At 36.3% G+C, this 24,918-nt stretch overlaps 1 protein-coding gene across 3 annotated transcripts in view; it reads right to left on the reverse strand.

The window, feature by feature from the left end:
- LOC149775796 (uncharacterized) overlaps positions 1 to 24,918 on the reverse strand; it is a 145,282-nt gene that overhangs the window by 63,857 nt on the left and 56,507 nt on the right. For all 3 annotated transcript variants that reach the window (XM_089944046.1, XM_089944044.1, XM_089944045.1), the window contains exons 14-19: positions 23,421 to 23,703; positions 12,923 to 13,129; positions 10,128 to 10,287; positions 5,749 to 5,935; positions 3,587 to 3,823; positions 2,045 to 2,194 (exon numbers count right to left, since the gene is read on the reverse strand). In XM_089944046.1, the coding sequence (XP_089800172.1) occupies positions 2,045 to 2,194; positions 3,587 to 3,823; positions 5,749 to 5,935; positions 10,128 to 10,287; positions 12,923 to 13,129; positions 23,421 to 23,703 (1,224 nt within the window). The remainder of the gene's footprint in view (positions 1 to 2,044; positions 2,195 to 3,586; positions 3,824 to 5,748; positions 5,936 to 10,127; positions 10,288 to 12,922; positions 13,130 to 23,420; positions 23,704 to 24,918) is intronic.

Here is a 24,918-nt window from a genome sequence, read left to right on the forward strand (position 1 = left end):
GAAAGTTTGCCAGTAGCTTCTTGTGGGTCGGTGGTTCTTCTTGGGGTTTTCTAGGGTTCTTCCTCCACCAGTTATACTGGCCACCATGGATAGCCTATCTTGTGCTGAATAATGGTGTTAAACCCTATAACAACAGAACAATTTCAGTCAGACTATAAAGAATATTCTATCTACTATAGTATCCAAAGATCAGAAAAGTGGAATGACATATTTCCTCTGGCACTCATGGTATACTGTAGTCTCAACAAAATTATCACCAAAAGAAATGATACTCCATAAAGGAATATTATCTTTTGATTTAATGTATGGAGCTCTCAAGGAAATGTCTTTGGAGGTTGGATTTTTTTATGGTTTCTTTGCTGAAACGAATGACTGTGTGTGTGTGTGTGTGTGATTTGGATTTTAAACGCAGCTTTAACAATTTTTCAGTCATATTGCTATAATGTCTGCATGTGGCAATTTATAGTGATGCCTAGCACTGGGGTATCATGTTGCAGACGTGTATCATAATGTCCCACCCAGTCACATTATCCTGACACCAGGCCGACCAGTCCTAACACTAACCTCTTAATGCTGAGTACCAAGCAAGGCAGCCGTTAGTACCATTTTTGTAAGTCTTTGGTATGACTTGGCCGGAGACTGAACCCACAACCTCCCACATCCAAGGCAGACACTCTAACCACTAGACCTCTGGAGCGGTCACAAAATGAATGACTTACCTGGTTCATGTACATGAGTTAGCTAAAGAAAACATTAAAACTTCAAGCAACAAGCAGAAATGGTGCTTTGATTACCAGACAAACTCAGAACATGTAATACTGGGGATGCTGTGAGGTTATTTGACCCAAAATGGAAAAGCGGGATTAGCTCAAAATTACAATCAAATCAAAATGGTCCCATTATAAAATTTGCTGGTGTCATCACATAGCACACTGAGAAATCTCCAACACAAAGGGTGATTATATCAGACTAAAACAGACTACTATGGCAACTCTACAAACTGGTTAATTGTTACAAAATATGAAACTCTTGGTAGTATTTCTAATGATGAAAGTGATTCAGGTAGTTAGATTGATATTCCAGAAGTTACAGATTACAGGCATGAAAAGTGGGTATGATGCACAATGCCGAGATTTCAACCTTGAATGTATCCAGATGAATTAGGTGATTCTATTTTGTTAAAGGATTTAAATTCTTAAAATGGCTGTTGATAAGTAACTTATCTCCAAACTATTTGGTTGAAAACAATATTTCATTCGTAAATATGATTAATATCATTTAGATTGATATCAGATCTTCTGCTTTTCTCATATTTCATTTTTATTTTTTCATCTGCTTTATAATTAAAGTTAAAAGAAAGCAAATAAATGTAACCAAACCATGCCAAGACAATAAATTTGTTTTCAATTATATTGAATAACTAAATGTAGTATAACAGTAACAAGAGGGACAACGGTTTTTCAAAGAAGAGAGTAGTGTGATTAATTAGTTAGGGAGTGTGATGCCTTGATGACAATGGGAAGTTGTGTTTTTACTAGAGCATTAGTTAGAAAAATTAGCAGTGAATTATAATGGACCATCCGATGAGGGTAATGACAACAGGAAGTGAGAAAACCTAATCTGCAGACATGTTTCAAGCATCATGTTTCACTGAGGCTAAATTGTGGACTGGGAAAATTTATTTTAATTAAAATCACAGGCACTTGGGAAAGGTTTTTGAAGCTTTCAGAACAAAAGAAGTCAATGTGAGTTCTGCTCTCTATCTTTCTCCATTCTCAGTTCTAATAATTAATTAGGCTAAACTACAAATATGTGCATGGAACAACAATGCCCCAACACAGTGCTCGAGAATCTGGTTACAAAACTGAATCCAGCTGACAGACAGACAGAATAAAGGGTAACTTTATGTACTCCACATTCATGGTGGGGCATAAAAGTAAATATGTTACACTGTACTGCCAATTTTTGTAGTGGAAACATGAAATTCCTGCATTGGCATTCTGTGGTTATGATGTATATTTTTGATTCTTTGTGTTTTGGTTACCTGGGAATGTGGCAGGATTCTGACAAGTATTGAGGCTCCAGGTACCAAAGGGGCATGGTCAAGATCTGTGTGGCGTATATTAGCAATCCCCTGCTTTAGGTCTGGAACACCACTTCTCAATGGATACTGGTGACCACCAACTCGCAGTTTCTATAATAGTAACATCACTTACTGTAGACCACAAACAAATTAAGTCACGTTGATTTTTGACTACTTGAACAATTCACTAATTTTTATCATTTAAAAAGGTAAGTTTCTTAAATGAACCAATAATTTGTAATCTGGAATTTTGAAAACCACCTGTAAATATATCTGATTAAAATCTAGCATTAATTTCAAATTCTCAGTCAAATTTCATGATTTAATTATCTACCCAATATTCCTCCATGATATCATTCATCAAAGGGGTGGATCAAAAGAGCATTTCCTAGCCAGTATTTTAACTATCTAACTGTAAAGATAATTACTCTAGAAAACGTTTTGGCTTTTTTCACACCCATTTTGAGGAGAGGGTGCACACAAGCTCCATCTCCCCCCAACAATCTGCCCCTCCATGTGTTACACAATCTTCTTTAATCAAAAGACGTGTCCAGCCTGAATCATGGTTTTCTTTACAATATTTTTTTTCTACATTAATCTATCTTTATTTTCAACATAGCACAATACATAAAAGCTGATAATATTGTTTTATCTATTAACCTCTGTCCTTAAACATTACACTCTTTTTCTTATCGGAAATAGCTGTTTTGTTTGTAATGTGCAAAAGAAAAATGTACAACAGAGTTTGTTCAAGATGAATAAAGCCAATTTGGTAAAATATAATTTTCCCGTTTAAACTTTAAAAAAGAGGCTAATTAGGCCTGATATCATTCACATAACTTGACATTTGTCCATTTCACTAAGTGAGCTCATGCAGTAGTGTCAAAACTCATCCAACATAAACTTCCAAAATGTATATATTGTTGAGTTTATCTATTTTAATATATTCTGATCAAAATTGTTTCTGAAGATCAAGGAATAATATGTAATCTCTTGCATGTCTATCATCCATGATTTTTAAGAAAATAACCCCAAGATAAAAAACTATGGATTAATGAGTGTTAACAAATACAGCCAATCTGATGCAAAATCACCTCATTAATATGTGTTGATGCTTTGAAAACTGCCCTAGATCTTGATGATATAAGCCCATATTCCAATGTTGATGGAATTTTGATCAAATTAATGCTTTCACAGTGGTAATTAGCTCAATCACATGCAAAATTATCTTATATGCCTGCACTGATTACTTATTACTGAAAAAAGTTAAACACTTGATGATGTAAGCACATATTCCAAGCCTGATTCCATATGAACCAGGAATCAAGGTTGGTAACAAGTAAACTGTTAAAGAATGGATAACTCACAATACAGGGACACCTCATGGATGACTCAAGATGTACACAGGTCGAGACCTCATGTTCACTTGGCCTTATATTCAGGTGAGCTAAAAGCTTGGTATTTGTACAATATCTATCTAGCAATGAAACTACATAAGAGTACCTTATTCTCAAACAGAGGGATGAGGCAGCTGCCAATAACTCCGATGGTTTCAATGGTGATGTCAGCTGTGTAGACCCGGATGAAGGCCAAAAAACCTTGATCTGCTTCCTTGTTTTGTGTGCTGACCTCCAGACGATACCTGAAGATAGGTGACCGGGCCGAGCCATTTAGTTCAGGAATGGCCAGTATGTCCTCTATGTTTCCTATCTGACCTGTACGCAGCAGCCTCCCTGTAACCTACAAGAACTAACAACATGAGGTTTGGAACATCATCGTCCCCCTGTTGATGAGAGACTAATTATCTTGTCCCTCAGAGACTAGATGATGATTCTAATAAGGCTTCTCAAAACCAAATTCATGTTTGCATGTACTCATAATCAAATATTAATTTTCCTACAAAAGTTGCACGGCAAACCATCTCAAAATTAAAATTTTTTGTTTTTTGTTACTATGCAAATAGTGGGATAGTTACATGAAAGATTACAAGCTCAACAATGACTTTTCTAGGGCAAGTTGGGCACAGGAATGGTCTTCCACATGTAATATTTCAACAACCATGAAGAAAAGCATTATCAGAGAATGACATTATCCATGCAAATCCAGGTGTTCATGATAAATTATATTAATTTTGAAAAATTATTCTGAATTCTGATTGGCTAAAAAGGTTACATGCACTCATCAGCGATACAATGCACTGGGATCTACACAATGTATTGTGTTCATGTGGGGATATTTTTAGATCTTAATGAAAGTAACATAATATTTATGGGCTTTTGTTTCAATAAATACGGTGTTTTACAGACCTGTGAAATGTTGCCGTTGTTGTTGTTGTAGTGTTTAAAGCCATTTTTCAGCAAACAATAGGCTATACATGGCGGCCAGTATCAATGGTGGAGGAAGAACCCGGGAAAACCCCGGAAAGAACACCGACCCACAAGAAGCTATTGGCAAGCTTTCTCACATACCCAAATAGGCTGAAACCAAGACTGAAATGGCAGTGATCTGTAACGGAGGGTGCTTTAGACCACTCGGCCACTCAAGTCCCCCTACCTGTGAAATAATGACATTGGCCTCTGCTTAACAGTCGGACAGTGTTATAGTTCACAGCAACTCAACAAAAGCCCAAACTTATGTACTGTCCTCAAATAAGAGTCTGGGGTCAATACTAGTGATGAGACTTGGTCAGAAATTCATAATCGATAATCGGTTCTACTTCACCAACTGATAATCCATTATAATCAGTTACTAAGAGCAAATTATAATTTTTGTTTGTTTCTTATACAGTTAAACCTTTACTCAACAGTTCAAAATGTTAATAAATGTACAGGAGTAATCTCTTTGAAAGGCATGTAAACTTTAACCTGATAAAACCATAACATTTGTTTCTACTGTGTTGTGTTATTTTTGTTTTACAACTTTGTCAAATGAAAGCAACATTTTATGACTGATCATTTTTATGTAACTGAAATACCATTGCAATTCCCCAAATCCTTTAACTCATATATAATGTGTCTATAATTTAAAGTATAGAAGGATGTGGTTTTCTTGTTTGTCATTATTTACAAATTAATACTGCAAAGGATTTTACATTTAAACTGAAGGAAATCATCACAATGTGTTTAAATTTATTAATTCAGCAATTTAACAGCTTAATTGTGTAATTATAACTATTTGTTCCTAATTATGAAAGTTTGTACCTACGAAATGTGGTATGGTTTTATATTTGTATGTTGTGAAGGGAATAAATAATTCAGATCAACTTTAGTCAATTGGAAGCCCATTTAGCTTACCATTTACATAGGAGTTTTACTAACCTTCACATTTTGCATGCAACTAAAAAGTAGTCTTCCTTTACACTCGATTATGAGTCTCACAACTGATTATCTTATTGGTCTGCTCAACCAACTGATGATCGATTATAATCAATAATCAGAACAACACTCAACTAGTAAATACACTCATAATTTGTTTAATAAAATAAAAAAGACATTTTACCTTGAAGACAATACTAAGTAACTGATGTTTGTTTGCATTATCAAATAATAATTTCAGACTAATACTATGCTTGCTCAATTTTAAAAGAACCCACATTTTCTACTTGTGTACAGGTGAGCTGATCCATGTTTGTGAACATGGGAACAAACAGCACTCTCAACCTGTACCTTAATGACAGAGGCATTGTCTGGAATGAATCGGACAGCATCTATGTACAGATCCAGTGCATCCTTCAGCCCAGTAGGTTTAGGATTACTCTTGGCCGCCTCTGGGTTATGAGGCACCCAAGGCCTTAAGTCTGGCTTGTGGGATGGAGGCATCGGTGTGGCTTGTTTGGTGATTAATGGTGAAGCACTGAAATGTAATAGAAAGCAAATATTTATTTCTAGTTAATTATGTTTCTTGGAGAATACTTATCCAATCACATTAACAATAGGATATAATAGGATATAAGCCTGCTACCTCCCAAATTCAGCCCTTATATAGACAAAAGGCAATAACTCTTACACATTACCTCCCCTTGCTTTTGCTAAGTGGCACTAGTTTTAAGCTGAGCTGAAGATTGGGAAAAGGATGTTTGCACTGCAGTGAGGATGGCAGGGTAATGTGATAGGGTAAGTAAGTAACCTAATTTAATAACAAATTTGCTTTCTCCTTCAAATATATTTCCCAATCACATTAATGTTCAAAGAACTGGCAATAGGAGAAGGAATGTTGAGAATCCTACCTAAACCTTGGGTAACCTTTAAAGAAAGAATACTGGATTCCCTATGCAAAAGATGACTCACTCTCTAACTTGAGTAAATCACAACTGATAGAGGCATTGTTTGTATCCAGAAAGAAGAAATGAATGAAATCATACTATGATTTTCAGAGTGAATCCAGCAAAAGCTGCATAGGGGACAAACTATGTGGTAGTACTGACATCAACTGGGTCTGGTAGTCATCAATGCAACCAACACTGGACCTACCAGATTTAGACCATGTCTCTACCAGGCTAAATCTCATAGATAAAAACTCAAGAAGATGGACTGAATATGCCAGCGGACAGATTTGATAATGTCTTGAATTGCAATATTGCGGTTCAACAACAAGCGCTTTAAGTAAAGCTGATGGCATGGATCTGATATCTATGCAACACTTCTAGGGATGTGTCAATACAGTTGAGAGGGCATATTATGAGTTCTGATTGCAATTAAACTGGGTTGTATCATAAGGACAAATGAAATATCTGATCAAAACTGAAGGTGGGTCATTGGAGAGGGCATGTAACTTGCTCACCCTGCATGCTCTGGATAATGCTGTCAGAAAACATATTTTACATGATAGGAACCTCAGCAATATCCTGGCTATGGGCTCAAATTTGACTGAATTCAGCAATGTCAGAACCCAAGAAAGAATCCACCTGGAAATGAGAGAGACAGATTTAGGGTGCTGCAGGTCAAAGTTGCCCTGTAAATCAGAGATTTTTATACTGACCAAGAATGCCATAATGGTGGAAAGTACTGGATATCATGGAGTGGTAAACCTTGATAGTAACTGAAGCAAACTTTTTCTCCTTGAAAAGCCTGAAGAAAAAGCCTACTACTTGTGGAATTGAGGTACTCAAAGGGATATTGTTGTTAACTGTGTACCAGTGCCTAAATTAATGCCACTATCTCCAACAAGCCATCAAAATGGAGGGCCTTCTTGCTCATGCTTTTCTCTCCATAATCAAAGTTTTAAATCTTTCCTTCATGAAGCTCATCAGACAAGATCCAAGCATGAAGAAGGTATCAGTCCAGACATGGATGGAGTACATCATTCCAGGGCTGTTTGAGAACATTTGGTTTGATTGGGATCTTCCTGTGCAGAAGCTCTTCTGACAAGATCCAAGCATGCAGAAAGTATCAGTCCAGACATGAAGTACTTCAGTCCAAGGCTGTTTAAGAACATCTGGAAATCTTTCTTTCTATTGCCATGTCAAGGAGGTCATTAATACATGACTTATCTCTGCAGCTAGGGGCAATCTGAATCATTTTTCACTTCTGGCACTTCAACTTTTGTATAATTTGTAATACTGAGATTTGGGGTGGGGGTAGGCAAAGGCCAACAACCCTTCCCAAATAATAGAAAGAACATCCACAGCCCATGCCTTGGGACTGAGAACTGGAGAGACGAAGGTGAACAGTTTATGTAAATCAATATTGTGTGCTTAATTTTATCCATAACTGAGGCTTGCCAGTTTTGCCTACCTGACTCTTGTCATGACTGTAAGAAGAAAATAAGATGTGTACTTGAATTCGATTTCAAAGTCTTACCTTGTTTACGAGTTAGTGTTTTTATCCATTGGAAAGAATCTGACCCTTCCTGGATGGAACGAATCTGACCCTTCCTGGACTAAGAATTGGCCAAGACATTGAGTCTGCTGAGAATTTTTGATCTGGATGACAATGGTGAGATGTGCACACCAACACCTGAACTCCCAGACCCAGCGACATAGGTGGGGTGATTTGGTACTGCCCTTTTTAAGGAGGTATGGCATGCCCACTGAGAATGTACACATGATTAAGATGACCTTCCCATTGAGATGGTCTCTCCAGAAATGACAGGTCTTGATGATTTCCTTCATTTCCAAAATGTCTGATGTGGAGACACATGTCATCTGAACTCCAATGGCCAATGGCAGTATCAAAGGCTGGCAACAGGTGGGCTCTCCAACCAAGGATACTTGTGTCTATACATAGTCAATTCCTGTTCAGACAACCCAAACATGGGTGAGAAATTCTATACCTATACAAACTGATGGGCTGGGCAGAGATCAGACTTTTCCCCCAATTTATCAAAAACCCAAGAGGATGCAAAAGAGATAGGAGATCATTATTCCCTTGATAAAAATCAAACTTACAATAAGTTTCTGGGGGATGTCCAAGTACATTACCTTTGCAGTGGATAAGGTCAAATGGAACAGGATAACATTGCAATTCATTAATTTTGTGAAGGCCCAAGGACTAATGTTGATGTTTAGACCAAATGGGGGAGATAAAACTGGTAAATATTCTCTTAGTAAAAAAACCAAAGAAGTTCCATGATGATGGATGGATAAGGCTGTGAAAGTACATATCAGTTGGGTTGAGATTGATAGCAAACTCAAAGATGGATGGCGATTGGAATAGATCATGTCATCTCCATCTTGAATCTCTGTGGGACTAGAAAGTCATTGAGTAGGCTCAGATAGACAGGTCTGAGACTGACACTTGCCTTAATGATAAGCATAAACATGGAGTAGAATCCCTGAGATTGTGGAATTGCCCACTTGTTGATAAGTATCCTGATCTCTTGCTGTAAAACTTCATCCAACATAAATCTGACAGCAAGAAGAGGGGGCTTTGATGAAGAAAATCTGATGCCCCTTCAAGACAATTTGGATCACCACTTGTTTTGCAGAAAAAGTGCAATTGTCATGTGCCAACTGGTAAGCTGTCTGTAGGCAGTCAGGGGAACAAGTCAATTTAGTCATGTGCCAAGTGGTAAGCTGTCTGTGAGCAGTCAAGGGAACAAGTCAATAGTCATGTGCCAACTGGTAAGCTGTCTGTGGGCAGTCAGGGGAACAAGTCAATTGTCATGTGCCAACTGGTAAGCTGTCTGTGGGCAGTCAGGGGAACAAGTCAATAGTCATGTGCCAACCAGTATGCTGTCTGTGGGCAGTCAGGGGAACAAGTCAACAGCAAATGTTTGGAGGTTTGGGGGTAGGTCAACTCTATCTCTTAACACAAAATCATTTAAAGGGGTGGTTACTTTTAGCAATGGCACCTATATCTGATAGAAGATCATCATTGTTTGCATAAATCTGAAAAACCTTGATACATGGATGCCCCCTGTCAAATGATGTTTTATGTAAAACAGCATTTACCCTTCAAAATGAGACAAATTCAAATCTGGGCCACTTTCTTCCCTGTTCCATTGGTGGCTGTAATTACCATGTATATTTGACTCCAACTGCAGACAACACAGACTCTAATCTACCATCACATAATGTGCTGGCAGATCAAAGTCTATGTTGTGTGTTCTACTGATTACTCCTAACTGCGAAAACCCAGATGTGCCAGTGCATTATGCAAAGGCAGATCTGTGTCTGTGCAGTTTGCTGTTGGAACTGGATATATGGTAGAAACTTATACATTATGACTTTTTAAAACATTTAGATTTTTAAAATATATTATTTTAGCTATATTCCTGTTGATATTTGCTGCACACATATGTATACAGTGAAAAGAAATTATTTACCACTAAGTGATGAAAAAGACAATCTTCCAAGTGGCAAAACAAAGGGATATACTGTATAGAATTTCAATACAAAAAATGAAATTCATCATTTCAAGCCAATAATACATTTCAAGACTTTTTTGACAAACAAGTGAATGGGCAAATGCACCCATGACTTAAAAGACTGCATCTTGTTGAAGTTTCAAATGTTACTACTGACAAGCCCACAATATAAACAAGTATATACAGCTGTCAAGAATTTCAAAATTAATTACTTTTTTTTACAGTAGCAATACATTACCGTGGGGTGGTCATGAGGACTGGGGAGGGATCCTGGGTATCAGTTGGTGGAATCTGATTCTCTATGGGTGGCATCGAAGGAATGGGAGGTGGAGATTGTGGCTCATTTCGTGGATCATATACCAAAGCATTCAGCTCAGAATTGTAACCAATGATGTTTCCTTAAAGAAATTTGATACATATATTCAGAACTTTCCGAATTTTAGTAAAAATACTAAATTTGCAAAACTATTATTTGAAAAAGCAAAACATCAATATAATTTGCATATCTGCAATGAAAAAACATAAAACATAAACATCAGGACTAAAAAAATCACAATTCTAATGTTTCAATTTATTTGTTAACAATTTTTTATTGTTGTATGACCAATCCTCTCCTCTATGCAAATCATCATGTGTATTTAACTATGAATACAAATACTGCAACCCACCAATAACATATTTTGTTAGCATCTTTACATTTTTGAAATTTTTTATTGTGCTTCATGTATATTTTCATCTGAATGGATGTCTTCCTAAATATTCTGCAACATATATTTTTATGTTTTCATATTTTACCTTTAGTTGGCACCATACAGCCACAATTGTGAAATGCTTCAACATAGATTTATAATGCTAAGTCCTTGATTACCAACATATTATGGAAAGAACATTCAAAATTAAGAAAGAAACCTTTGTTGGCCATAAATTTAACAGAAATGATTCCTCCCTTCCTGATCAAACATTATACAGCATACAATGTATTTTGAGGCAAACAAAGCATGTACTGTATTTACCACATATTTTGGGACACCATATTTGTTGGGATACCATAAATTAATTTTTAAAGTAACTTTATTTTGGTGTACTGTATATTCTGGGACACTTTTTTTTCTAGTCCTAAGTTGTGGGACAACTTTAATTCATTCAAAAATTACTTTGGAAAATGCACTCCAACTGAAATTTGATTTAATAACATTTAAAATTGTGTGCTTTTGATAAAACTGCAGCATCATCAAATCAACCCAACCCTTCTCCTGCAAACGTACAATCCATTCTTTTGGTACATGAATATTTTTAGCTTTCTTATGCTGTGAAAAATTATTTTTGGAGGCAACACATCTCCTGAAGCAGAAAATGCAAGGACTAAAGTCAGATTTTTTAAAAATTTGCACCAGCTGTGCTAATTCTCACACTTTTAACCCCCATCTTACCAACAGTCTGTCCAGGAATAAGATCAAATTACACTTAATTTTATCCCTGTTAATGATCATATTGTCAGCAAAATCATCTTCTTCTCTTCTGGAAATCACGAATACATCAAATGATTTTATTTTCTCCAAATTTTTAAAATTCATGTTAATACCAGTGAAAAGGTACCAAAGTTAGCTTCCCTAAGCAGGCCAACTTTGTAACAATTTTTTTTTTACAAATATCAGCAAGCTTAAAAGAATCCAATGTCGACTTCTCTGGTCAGCTTGCTTTGTAATAAAATAACCTTTGTATTCATATCTTTTTTTTAAAAATCAGCTTGAAAGTATCCAAAGTTGGCTTCTGAGGTTGGCTTGCTTTGTAACAAAAATAACCTTTGTCTTTGATATCCTGTTGGTAAGTTCAAACAATGAGTTTATTTCTCACTGCCAGTTGTGTTTATTCACCACCCAGGCTTCTATTTACTTGACATCTGTAGTCATAATTAATACAAATGGGCATTAATGTCTGCTAGTATATAGTATACAGCAATAACTTGCTTTAATAATACTTTTTGTAACCAAGCTAGCAAGAAGTGAATTTGCTAGATACTGTCATATAGTTGACCTGGATATAATAAAATCTTGGTTATTTTGCACCTAACACCGTGTCATGTGCGAATGGCAGATACCTTCAAGCAATCAGCTGATTAATTCCCTCTCAGTTTTGATTTTGTTGGATCCAGTTTTCAGCTGGATAACATATTCAAACATTTGAGTACAATCAAACACAATTTGTTTCTCTGTGTTCACGTCAATGAACAATGTGTTGTGTGTTATCTGAATAAACAATACATGCTGCAGTATTGATGCCTATGCTTCATATATGGAGTTCGTAGACATACTTTATTCTTTAATACTCATGATGAAAAAAGGAGGAATAAATTATAATACAAGGTTAGTTTTTTTTGTTTTATTATCAAATAATTGTTTTGTTTATCTATTTTAATGCAAGTGCAATTAAGAGGGAGGGGCACAAATTTAACACAAATTTATTTCATTTCTTTAATCTTGGGACATACGACCTAGGTGAAAAAAAGTTTCATCATAAGTTCTGGGACAGGAAAAAAATTGTTTTTTCATGTTCCAATATACATGGCAAATATGGTGGTCTTGTTTATAAATGTTTCTAATGAGGCATTTTACAGTCAAGAGTACAGTGAATGACAAAAGCTCTCAAATCAAATAATAACTGACAATCTCTATCCAACATAAACCTTTCTCAAAATGGCACTTTTGACAATTTCATTTCATGTCCAATAGAAATTAAAACAGGGACACAAAATTAGTATGGTATTTCCTGCCCCAAGTTATGTGTAATACTCTACATGAACTTCCTTTTACTGACGCCTTAAATGTAATTTCAATTTTTTTAACAAGCCTATCAGGTGAAAAGAATTGCTACATTCTATGCATTTTATGCATCACAGAACATGGATAAACATACGTCTTGCATTAGAAGATTTGAGAAAAATGAATACTGGCTCCACCACTATAAATTGCTGTTACTACGGCACACTGGTGGAACAGAAATTCATACAGAGCATGTAAGGTTTATGTAAATTACCTTCCTCTGTCCTGCCACCCTCTGATGGAGTGACTGGGAGAGTTGCCACCAGTGACTCTGGGACCTCACCAGCATGCAGGGTGTAGGTGTTCTCTCCTAATAAGAGAGTCCACTGAATGTCAAGGGAAGTGATTGATTCCTTGCCAGAGGGGACAACTTTCTGGAACAATGGGATTCTTGCCCAGCCCACAGGAATAGGGGATCTGCCTGTAAATAAAATAAACATACGGTAATCAGAAATACTCACAACAGTCAAATTTCATAGTTTGGGAGTAAACAGACAACTTCATGGGATACAATTTTGTGCGATAACAGTGTTTACCTTAAGACCTTATCTAAACAAAAACTTTAAATGGTGGATTTAATTTCATAGCTATCTGTTACCAACAAAAACCAGGATGTAATTACATAACTTGCCCTCTTCCAAGCTTAGTAATCTCCAGCAGCCATTGTAAACATTACTTATAATGCAGAAAATAAATTAAGATTAAAGTGATCTAACTAAAATTGTTTTGCTGCAGTTCTTTTATACCATACATGTTTAGAACTTTAAATGCATTTACTTTACCAATTACAACAAAATTCTCAACCTGGCATCATAAACCTTGGTGGGTGACACCATGTGAGAGATGCATTTGGCAACCTTGCTCAGAAACTTTATTAGCAGACAGATATTTTGATACAAGCCAGGCATGAAGGTTGAGGATCTGAGGAGAGCTGTGCAGATGGGACCCTCTTGTGTTAGGACAGTAGATCTCTGATCAGCAGTTAATTCCTTGGGATCGCTGACCAACAAGTTGAGAAATCAAATGAATGATGATTTCTGGTGCCACAGGAAAGTTATCAGGATAAGACATGATTTGGAAGTCCCAACACTGCGACATGCACTTGATGGATTATCTTCATATTTAGTATGGATCATATTGAAGATGATCCATTATGAAGTACATTCACTCAACCTTTGACCTTCAGATCAAGGTCACATTCACATAAAATCTGTATTAAAGATATTAAGTTTTATCATATGCTTATATTTGATCTTGTGCTTGGCATTCAGACCCTGTCCTTCATAGGTCTCATGCTCTGTCATGTCAAGATCCACAAACTAGATCAATGTTTCTATCTCTTTTAATACCTCACCCATGTCAAAAAGGTCACTGTGACCTGCATTTCACATTTTGCTTGTGTTTGTTACATATTTGCATTTAGCTAATGATTACATTAGGTTTACATTACATTAAGTTGAAATGCATGTACCACACCCTCATAAGAAAAGTAGCTCACTGTGATCTATATTTCATCTTTAACTGGCTTTGGTTTGCATTTAGCTTGTGACCACACAAGTTTTTGGAATACTTTATGAAACATTAGGTGATGGGGTGAATCCCTTAATGCAACAGAATTCTAACTGACCTGTTTTTCATGCTTCTGTGACTTTGTTGAAAGTTTATGTTTAAAGTTCATTTGATTGGGTGCTCTTTATATTCAAATCATTAAACATAATTTCATAATTGAATGCACTTCTGTTAATACTACACCCAGACAACCAAGGTCACCATGGCCTATATTTTATTCTTTATTAACATAAGTATTTGTTTTAGCTGATGACCACATAGAATTTCATGCTCCTGTCCTGCACTGAAAGTCTTTTCTGACCAGTGGAGTTGGAATTAGAAATAAACATGTTTATTTAATAGCAGTAATACATGACTTGCTATTCTACAGTTGACGGACATTATTCCCACCTACAATTAACAATCTAGCAGTCTAGAATATAAAAAAATCTGATCCTAGTCTGTTACCTTAATCCACTTCCAGAAATCAGAATATCATTTTTTTACTTGGACTTCATACACTTATACATGTCTCTTGGGCACTCAACATTTCATCAAGTCATTAGGACTTGACAATAGCAGCAGTCCAAGGTCCAGGACCTGCGGCTTTCCCAGTCAGCCACTAAAACATGAACCAACCTGCAACATGTGGTTCTGCTGCAATGAACATAACAATCAAAACGCGTCATGAATTTTATTTAACTCTGGCTTCTGATCCATTGGCAAATCTGAAAGCTGCAGAAAATGGCCCCTCAGCACAAAATATCAAGCCAAACAAGGATGCAAAGTATGACGAACACCATGTTCAAACATTTAAAAAACACTGGAAAACAAGTTGGCCATGGGTCGAATATGATCAGGGTATAGAAAAAAATGTTGTGTTCCCTGATTTAACTGATAGGTTCAGTGCCAAGATACTGTGGAACACCAAACTTTTAGGATAGGTTCAGTGCCAAGATACTGTGGAACACCAAACTTTTAGGTCGACCCTATTGAGGTGCATGCAATAAACAAAGAACATTTGGCATGTGCAAGACAGCAACTGGAAAAAAAGAAAAAAAGTGAAGAAGATTGTAATTTTGCTGTAGCAGATGTTCCAATCGTTAAAGCCATGATTAAACTGGACAAAGAGCAAAGAGAACATGTCATACCTATTCAGTACTGCCTATTTTGCTGTAAAAGCAGGAAAACCATTTTCTGATTTTGAACTTTTTGTGCTGTTCAGAAAAAAATGGCATCAATTTAGGTGAAACATATGTTATACCTATTCAATACTGCCTATTGTGCTGTAAAAGCAGGAAAACCATTTTCTGATTTTGAACTTTTTCTGCTGTGCAGAAAAAATGGCATCAATTTAGGTGAAAATTATATAAATTTGTGGCTGCACTGACTTCATTGCATGTATTGCAGACTTCCTTATGAATCCAATCAAACATGAAATAAATAGTGCAAATTTCATCAGCATTTAAGTGATGGATCAGCAGACAGTGCTGTTGTGGAACAAGAAATTGTTATCTGTCACCACTGAGAAAATACCCCTTACAAGATTAGTTAGAATTGAGCCCTTACTTCAGAAAATGCAGAAGGAATATTTGCTTGAATAAAAAATGCTCTGTCAAAGGTTGACATTGAGTTTGAAAGCCTAAAACCTAACACAGAACTTCAGTCTGTAACAAAGCCATCTCTATCATGTGCCAGTTTTGATGGTGCCTCAGTCAGTCTAGGAAACAAGTCCAGTGTTATAACTAAAATGAGATCTGTTATTAGTTCTACGGGAGGATTACAGTGTGTTGCTCATACACCTGAACTAGCTGTTTTTGATACAAACACATCAATGTCATGCATGAGGAACTCTGAAGATACAATAAATGAGGTATTTGACTTTTTATCATTTCTCTCCAAAGTGGAGGAGGGAGCCTAGTGAAATCGTGCCATTAGCAAGTTGTCTAGCAAGGGATGTGTGTTGAAAAAAAATCTGCAAACTGTTAATCTTCAGCATAACTTTATGACAGGGAATAGAGCAGATGGTGCTAATCATACAAGAGGTTACCATAAAATTCTGACTTCAGTTTCTTTCATGGCTGTATTAGACGATATGCCAATAGTGGCAAAGCTCTCAAAGCCATTTCATTTGGAGGATCTGCTTGTTATTGAGTTGCTAGAACAGACTGAAGTTTGTGTTGCTTGAATGTCAGCATTGAAAACCCAGCCAGGTAAATACATGAAATTATTCCATTAGTACTATGACCCTGCAAGCAAGAAATTCAATGATATGAGTATCACTGGTCCAACACCTGAAGTGGATTTTAGGGACTGTTTCCTGATGAGTGACAATTCCATAAAGTAAATCCAGGAGAGGTTCGTGAATCTCAGCATATCACCTATTAAGGAGCTCAAATATTCCATTTCCATGCATGGCCAAATGACATGGAGGAACTTCACTGTTTTGGGAATGAGGAGTCCATGTTGATTGGAACTGTAGTCAGTGAATACTTCATACAGGAAGAGAAAGACACAATCTTTGACATTGGCTATCTCTGAAACTGCATATAAGACCACTGAGAGTCAGTCAACTCCTGGCAGTGTACAGTCTTCTCCTTAAAAGAGACATGTTTAGGGAGTCTGCTATAGCAAAATTGCCTGAGTATTTATTCACCATTTCACCCTCTATCAGCGCATGTAAGAGGGGATTTTCAACTGCTAAATGTATTAAAACAGCTTGAGAACAAGTCTGAGGCATGACAATTTCCATCATCAATTACTGATTATGTCAGAGATCCCATATATTGGAGACTTCAATGCAAATATGACAATAGCAAAGTGGTTGTTTTCATCGCAGAGAGCAAGCACTTGACCGCTGTGCATTAGACCAAAGTTGAAAGAGATCCCTGGTAAGGACAGATTGGTGGAATCTGGAAAGTGGTTCTAAATGGCTATACTTTGAGACTACAGCATAATATGTGTAAATATATTTCTGTTTTCATCACGTTAAAAGTTTTATTTGATTTCAGCTGGATTTATTTAGAGTCCTGTGACAGTAAAAAAAAAAGGCCGTTTAAAACTAATGAACATTTTATTCAGATCAGTAAAGAAAAAAAATTGCATTGTTTAAAAATAACTATTTTACTGTTTTATTAAAGCTTGCACATGTAACAATACTTTTGTACTGAATTTCATGTTTCTCAACAGATCAGCAACTCTGACCTGTTTATATGCATATCAGAGCTGGCTCCCTCAGAGGGAGACTGGTCCTGGATCTGCCACCCATCATCACTGTTTTCAAACCCTGGTTATCTTTTGGAATCTTTACTATCAATCATATCCTTTTTGCATTGTATTTGTTCACTTCTCTCCAATCCTTGCTTTATTTTTGTGTATCAGTGTTCATTTTTATTGATTTTGAAGGTTTATAATATAACACTAGCAGAGTGGCGCTTCCTGTGTTTCATCCCTCTAAAAGTAACCAGTGTTAGGTTAAGTAATCCATGCCCATATGTTGCTCCAGTTCATTGATGTATTTATATATTTATATTGAGCCTTCGGTGATGACTTGAGGTGTTGGCAAATATGGGAATAAATAGGCATTTAGGACACTCACCTCACCAGTCTTGCATGCACTGCATGTAGATCCACAGACAGTTGCCCCATTTGTTATTTTAATTCCAGTGAGATCTAGGACATAGCAGAAAGTTGCCAGGCTTTAAGGCCAAAAAGAAGGATCTCACCTCTCTGGAGGACCTCCTTTATCCACAGGATAAGTTATGGCACTTACTGCCATATAGAAAACTCTTGCTTCATTAAGAGATGTCTGGAGTTAGGAAATTCCCTATTTCAATGAAAGAGATGTCAAGAGTTAGGAAGTTATGTTTCCCCTATTAGGGGACATCTTGAAGGGAGGTATCTTTGACATTTCCTGGTGTAGGGAACTTGCCAAACCCCAAGAAGTGTGGTCATCTTTTGCTAGCAGACCTTAAAATAAAGCAGGATCTAGGTCATCTGAGTTGAGTTCCCCAAAAAGAGACTCTCCAATAAGGTCTACATTATCTGACTGAGTAACATACCAGGTGACTGGCAGCAAAGACATATCACCAGTCACCATGAATTATGATTAGTGATAGGTTCTATCACTGGTAACTGGGTGCCAAGACCTGTTCACTGGTCACTGGGAAATGTGTCTAGTGAGAGTCATAGGTCTGTCAACAGTCATCAGGTTATGTCCTAAGTGGCATTTACCAAGTTTCTGTCACTAGGCACAGAGTACAGTGCATCAGGCATTGATCACTGGGTATGGTATATGGTGCCAATCTTCTGTCTTCAGTTTCAGGTCACATAACACCAGAGCACAGAGGGCTGAGTGATGAGCACTGACTGATCTGTACCAAGTGTTGGATATCTGTCTTCATGGGCACCGATCCAGGGGAAAGGATAATTTCATTAAACCTGTGTTCTCATTTAATCCCAATGGGGAATGGACTTCAGATTTTGAGTGCTAGTCTAGGAAAAGGAATTGATTTCCTTCACTTTTGGATGTTCCTATCCAACCCAAACATCTAGTTGTGAGTCAGCCATTTCTCCTTTTAGACTCTGCCATGGCTCTATGGACTGAGCCTCATTATTGATGAAAGGGGAGGGGAACCACCACCACATCCTACTTCCAGCACTGAGAGGGAATTGTTGCCAGTCCCTTTCTCCAGGGAGAGAGACTCTACTGGCTTGTCCTATGTCATCTGGTTTTTCATCATGAATCTTTCCCATTTTAATAAAATCCGAGCTTTCACCTGGGTGATGGGTATAACAGCAGCTTATTTAAGGTCCTTAGGGGTTCCTATCTTCCATGTGCCAATCTGACATCCAGTAAGTGCTTCACAGCATCTAATTTGAAAATGTTGTTAATGCTGAAAATTATTAGAGATGATTTAACAGTAAACTATTAAAGGAAGAAGTGGTCTTTTCTTGAATTCCTGGAAATTCTTTTTGCCCAGAAAAGCATCAGTCCCTTCAAGGGACTCTTAAATAGATTTACTTGTCTACTGGTCATAGACATGGGACTTGTCTACTGGTCATAGACATGGGACTTGTCTACTGGTCATAAACATGGGACTTGTCTACTGGTCATAGACCAGAAGAGCTGATGGGATGGCCTGTTGTCCATTATCAATAAGCTAGTGTCTCTTGTCCATCCTGCCATATACTAACACAAGTTTGTTAATCGCTACTCCTCCTAAACTACTAGAGGATTGCCATGAAACTTTACATACACAATGATCAGAAAGGCCAAGTTGGTTCTAAATGAAAATGATGCCAGTCTGACTTCTTGAAAATCTTGTTATCACTACTCCACCTCCAAAATGGACTGTCATGAGGTTTTCAATGAAAGAATTTCCTATTGTGTCTAGCTGTTTCCAAAGAAAATGGTGACAAACTTATATCCAATATGGTCACCATGGCAGCCATCTTGAAGATCTTGCTATCACTACATGGAAAGTGATATAAACAAGTTTTCAAAAAAGGAATAATTAAGATATCTAGATGGGCTTAAATAAAAATGGTGTAGATCAGATTTAAAATAAAGCCACTACGGCAGCTGAAAATCTTGTTACAACTACTACTTCTAATTGGTTTTCAGCAGAAAATTTCTCATGATGTCCAGCTGATCCTAAATTAAAATGATGCCAATCTGACATCCTATAAGGGCACTATGTTGGCCAAGTTTAAATCTTGTTATCACCTCCAGAACTGATGGTCACAGCAACATTGGGCTTTCACCGGAAGACTTATGATATCAAGTTGGTCATCAGTGTCAGTCTTACCTCAAATATGGCTGCCATGATGGTCATTTTGAAAATCTTATTATTGTTACTCCTTCTGGACAGATGATCATATTTGCATGTGGTTCTCACCAAGTCTTCTTACAACATCTAGTTCATCCTGAATGAAAATGGTGCCAATCTGACATCCAATATGGCCACCACAGCAGCTAATCTGAAAGTCATATCACTTAAAAATATCGGAGATGGTTTCAATAATTGTCTCGAATTTTTTAAAAAATTCTTTTTGGGCAGTACAGCATCAGTCCCTTCTAAGACTATTCTCAGATATCTCTTTCTTACACCTTCAATATACTGGATGCTGTTTCAGCTGCACTCATGAAAAGTGGTATGTGGGCTAATTCAAAAACACTATTCAAACTTTGTTGTGACACTGTACTGATAAACTCTGTATCTTGATGAACCTTAATGTGCAATTTATTATAGAACCACATGGTGGTTTAGTCATTAGCTTTGCCTCACAACCAACTGGTAGTATAAATGATCTTTGACGCATAGGAAAATGGAGAAAACAAACAAATATCGATGGGTAGATACATATGAATGCTTGTGCTGGAAACAGGAATCAAACCCTTGACTGTACAGTTGCAAAGTTAAGATGATTGCCTGTAGTGCCCAGGACTGGATACATAAAGTCAGAAAAATTCATGGAGGATTTAATTTCATCTTTTGCTCACCACTACAGAGTGGGAATCAGCATCCACAAATATAAAAGTATATACATATGTGCAGCAGTACTGAATCTCAACCATCTTAGGAGGGGGCCAAGGGGGTTAACTTTGTACATGTATGTTATCTGTACATCCCTGGTTTAGTTACATGTATTACATTTCACTCCGTTTTTTTTCCACCTTGTATACATATGTTACACCTGGAGTCAAGAAATGAAGTGAAGGGATGCATCTTGAAAAGTACTACCCCTTCATCACAAAAGGAGGTCGCTCTGACCAGATTTCTTCACTGACTTCTGTTTAGTTTTGTGTTTTCCCATCAAGCCTATATTAGTAGGAAGCAAGAAATAACTGCAGTCACTTTTCCACTAACACCGCTGCTATCAAGAATTAGTTAAGGTTTGGGCTAAAGGTTTTCTTTTTCATAGATCACCTAAATCCACTAGTAGATTCTTGTCATACTTTGGCATGAATCATTAGGAAGCCAAGACAATTGATTCCATGTCATGCTGGAAAACCCATTTAACCTTGTAGTCAAGGTCACAGTCATAAATAATATATAAGTTATTGCCATATTTCCTAAACCCCATGAAAGAATCTCATCAGATATTGCACGAATCATTGTGAAGCTAAGACAATTCATTTTATGACATGCCTGATTGCTGTTCAACTCAAATGACCTTGAAGTCAAGGTCACAATCATACAAAATGTGTCAGGTTTTGTTTAAAGCTTTTTATTTGATTGTTTTTCCATTACAGTAACCATGGATGTCACAGAATAAATAATCTTAGCTTCAAAATGATTCATTCTAAGTATGTAATAGAATGTTCATACCAAAATATATTGAATGGTTATAGAACTATGCTTGCTGACTACACACAGTAATCAAATTATTGATATTAAGTTAATTCTCAAGTGTCTCAACAATATCCAATGCATTAGACAACATGCATAAAAGACACATTACTGGCTATGAGATAAAGTAGACACCAAATTGCATCAGAATATGTTGAAAGATTCTTCCACTAAACAGGGTTACAATCATCATCCCATATGAATACATGAAGTTAATTGTCAAGTGCGATAACTCTATATCAAGAACAGAGCACAAGAAATAAAATCCAACAAGAGACCCAAGTGGGCTTAATAAATATTGCTTCCCTGACTTACACAACTTAACAGCTGATGATTTCGCTAAGCAGGTTTATGCAGTATTGTAAAAATTCAAACTTAGCAAACTATTTATATCAAGTTCACTTTGTTTGAATTTCCTGTTCACTTCTGATGTTGTCAAGTGCATATCCAATTTCAATTAAAATCAGATCAAAATTTTGGCTTCTTGAGTGATAAATAAGCTCAGCCAATGAGATACAAGATCCTTTCATTAATATGCATGAATCTGGCTCATTATCAAAAAATGTCCAAGATCATGAAGATATAAGCATATACCCCAACACTGATAAAAATCGGATCATAAATATGTCTTCCATAGTCACTGTGGTCACAAACTCAGTCAGTCAGATACAAGATGCCTCAATATGTGTGGATCTCACTCATTAGTAAACTCATCCAGGAGCTTGATGATGTGAGACCATATTTCAAGTTTGATCAAAATTGGATTGGAAATGTGGCTTTCAGTGGGGAAACAAATGATGTCAATCAAATCAATATCACCTAACTGGTATATGTGGATCTCACTTATTATCAAACCTGGCATAAATTTTAATGATATATTCCAAGTTTAATCAAAATGGGATCAGAAATAAAACCTCAAAAAGGGTAAGAAACTCAGCCAATCTTATTCATCTAATTAATATGCATGGATCATGCTAATTATTGAGCTTGTCTGGGATCTTATTGGTGTAAGAGTATTTTCCAAGTTTGATCAAAATCAGATGAGAAATCCATCCTCAAGAGTGGTAACAGGCTCAGCCAACACGACAGAAGATCATCTCACTGAAGTGGATCTTATTCATTACTGAACTCATCTGAGATATTAATGATATAAGCATATATTCTGAGTTTGATCAAAACAGAATCAAAAGTATGGCCACTAGTGTGGTAAGAAGGTTAACCAATCAGATGCAAGATCACCTCATTATGATGTATGGATCTCACTTATTACTGTCCCTTATTTTTATCATATAAACTCATATACCAAGTCTGACTGAAAATCAGAACATGAATGTGAACTGCAGAGTGGTAAAAAGCAATTGTTGCCAGACAGATACATGATACACAAATGACACATGACCAAATCATCTGCTCACTTGGCCTTAAGGCTAGGCATAAAAAAGTCATACCTATATATATATGAGACAAGGTACATATAAAATTGTATCAAACTATGTTGACTGATTCCTGAGCTTTGCTAATTACAGGGATCCACTATAGCAGAGACCTCAAACTGATAGAAGGGCAATAAGTCCAGTATAATTTGACCTGAATGGATGAAACATTTAAAAGGTGTATCTATATGTAATAGGGAATTCATCTACCATAGTGCATATAATTATGTGCAAGGGTTGTAGAGTTATGGTGGTCACAGGAAGTGTAAATGGGGTGTGAGATTGATGGACAAATGGAAAAGGTGATTCCTAAGACTCCCAAATCTATAAGTAGGGCCCTGATTGACATTTCAAATCTTTGAGAACACTATTTTACCTTGCCCTGCAGGTTCACTGATAACGTACTCCAGTTTTACAATAGCATAAGGATAGGCTCCAAGTTCCCTCTCCACATCATACTGAGTGAAGTCCATATTCTCAAACACAAACTTGTCGACAGGAAACACGACATCATATACTGTGTTTCCATAACTGTCCTTGGTCATTCCAGTAGCTATAGCAGAGTGGAGAGACATGCGTGACATGAGCTTGATGCTTCCAAAGTAGGCTGCCACATGAAGCTTTAAACTTCTTGAATCCACCTTGGCCAGCCATGGTTCCTGAAACAATATTTCTTTGGTGCAGTGGTCCTCTTACATTCAAGCCACTCATATTACCATTGTGGATGTGGTCATAGAAAATATTTAAATAGTTTAAGTTGTTTTGTAATTTCTACCTAATTTATTTCACTTGATTTTAGTTCTTAACTGTTTGACAATAATTAATAATTGGTTAAACATCTTTAAATACCATATTTGTTGTTTTCATGTGCAATGGAATAAAATTTTTTGGAACAGACCCCAGTTTCAGGTAACCTCATTTATTCCCAGAAATATCAACACATCAGCACACTAATCACGAATTATTAGTGATGGGAATCAGTCAGAATTTCATGATCGATAATCGGTTCCACTTAACCAATTGATAATTGATTATAATCAGCTACTAAAATCAAATTTTAATTTTTGTTTGTTATACAGTTATATCTTTGCTCAAGAATTCAAACTGCTAATCTCTTTTAATGACGCATATACTTTAACCTGATAAAAATGTTTTAAAAATTCTATTGTGTTATTTTTCTTCTACAACTCTGTTCAATGAAAGCAACGTTTTATGGCTGATCAGTCTTATGTAACTGAGATACCGTTGCAATGACCCAAAATCTTTTCATTCATATGTGATGTCTATAATTTAAAGTATAGAAGGCCATGCCTTTCTTGATTGTCATTATTCACAAATACCATAAAGGATTTTACATTTAAACTGAAACAAATCATCAAAATGTGTTTAAATTTATTAACTCAACAATTCATCAGCTTAATCATGTAATCATGACTATTTGTTCCTAATTATGAAAGTTTGCACCTACGAAATATGGTATGGTTTTATATTTGTATGTTGTGAAGGGAATAAATAATTCTTATCAACTTTTACATTAGTGAATTGGAAGCCCTATTGAGCTTATATTTACACAGGAATTTTATAAACCCTTGGATTTTTGCATGCAACTAAAAAGAAGTATTCTCCCTTAAGACACAATCGATTATGGAGTTTCACAATCGATTATCTTATTGGTTTGCTCAAACCAATTGATGATCGATTATAATCAATAATTGGAACAACACTAGGAATCATATAAAAAAATTTTAATCCATTTCACCCATCTTGAATGAACAATACATGTACTTTAAAAAGAAATTTGTTCTATATAAGTATTTATTACTTTGAGCAAATATGAATTAAGGTCCAATAAGAATAAATATGGCGTATCTATT

This window comes from Sinohyriopsis cumingii, chromosome 19 (genome assembly GCF_028554795.1).
Source record: "Sinohyriopsis cumingii isolate HCF-2022 chromosome 19, ASM2855479v2, whole genome shotgun sequence".
In the NCBI taxonomy this organism is placed as follows: Eukaryota; Metazoa; Mollusca; class Bivalvia; order Unionida; family Unionidae; genus Sinohyriopsis; species Sinohyriopsis cumingii.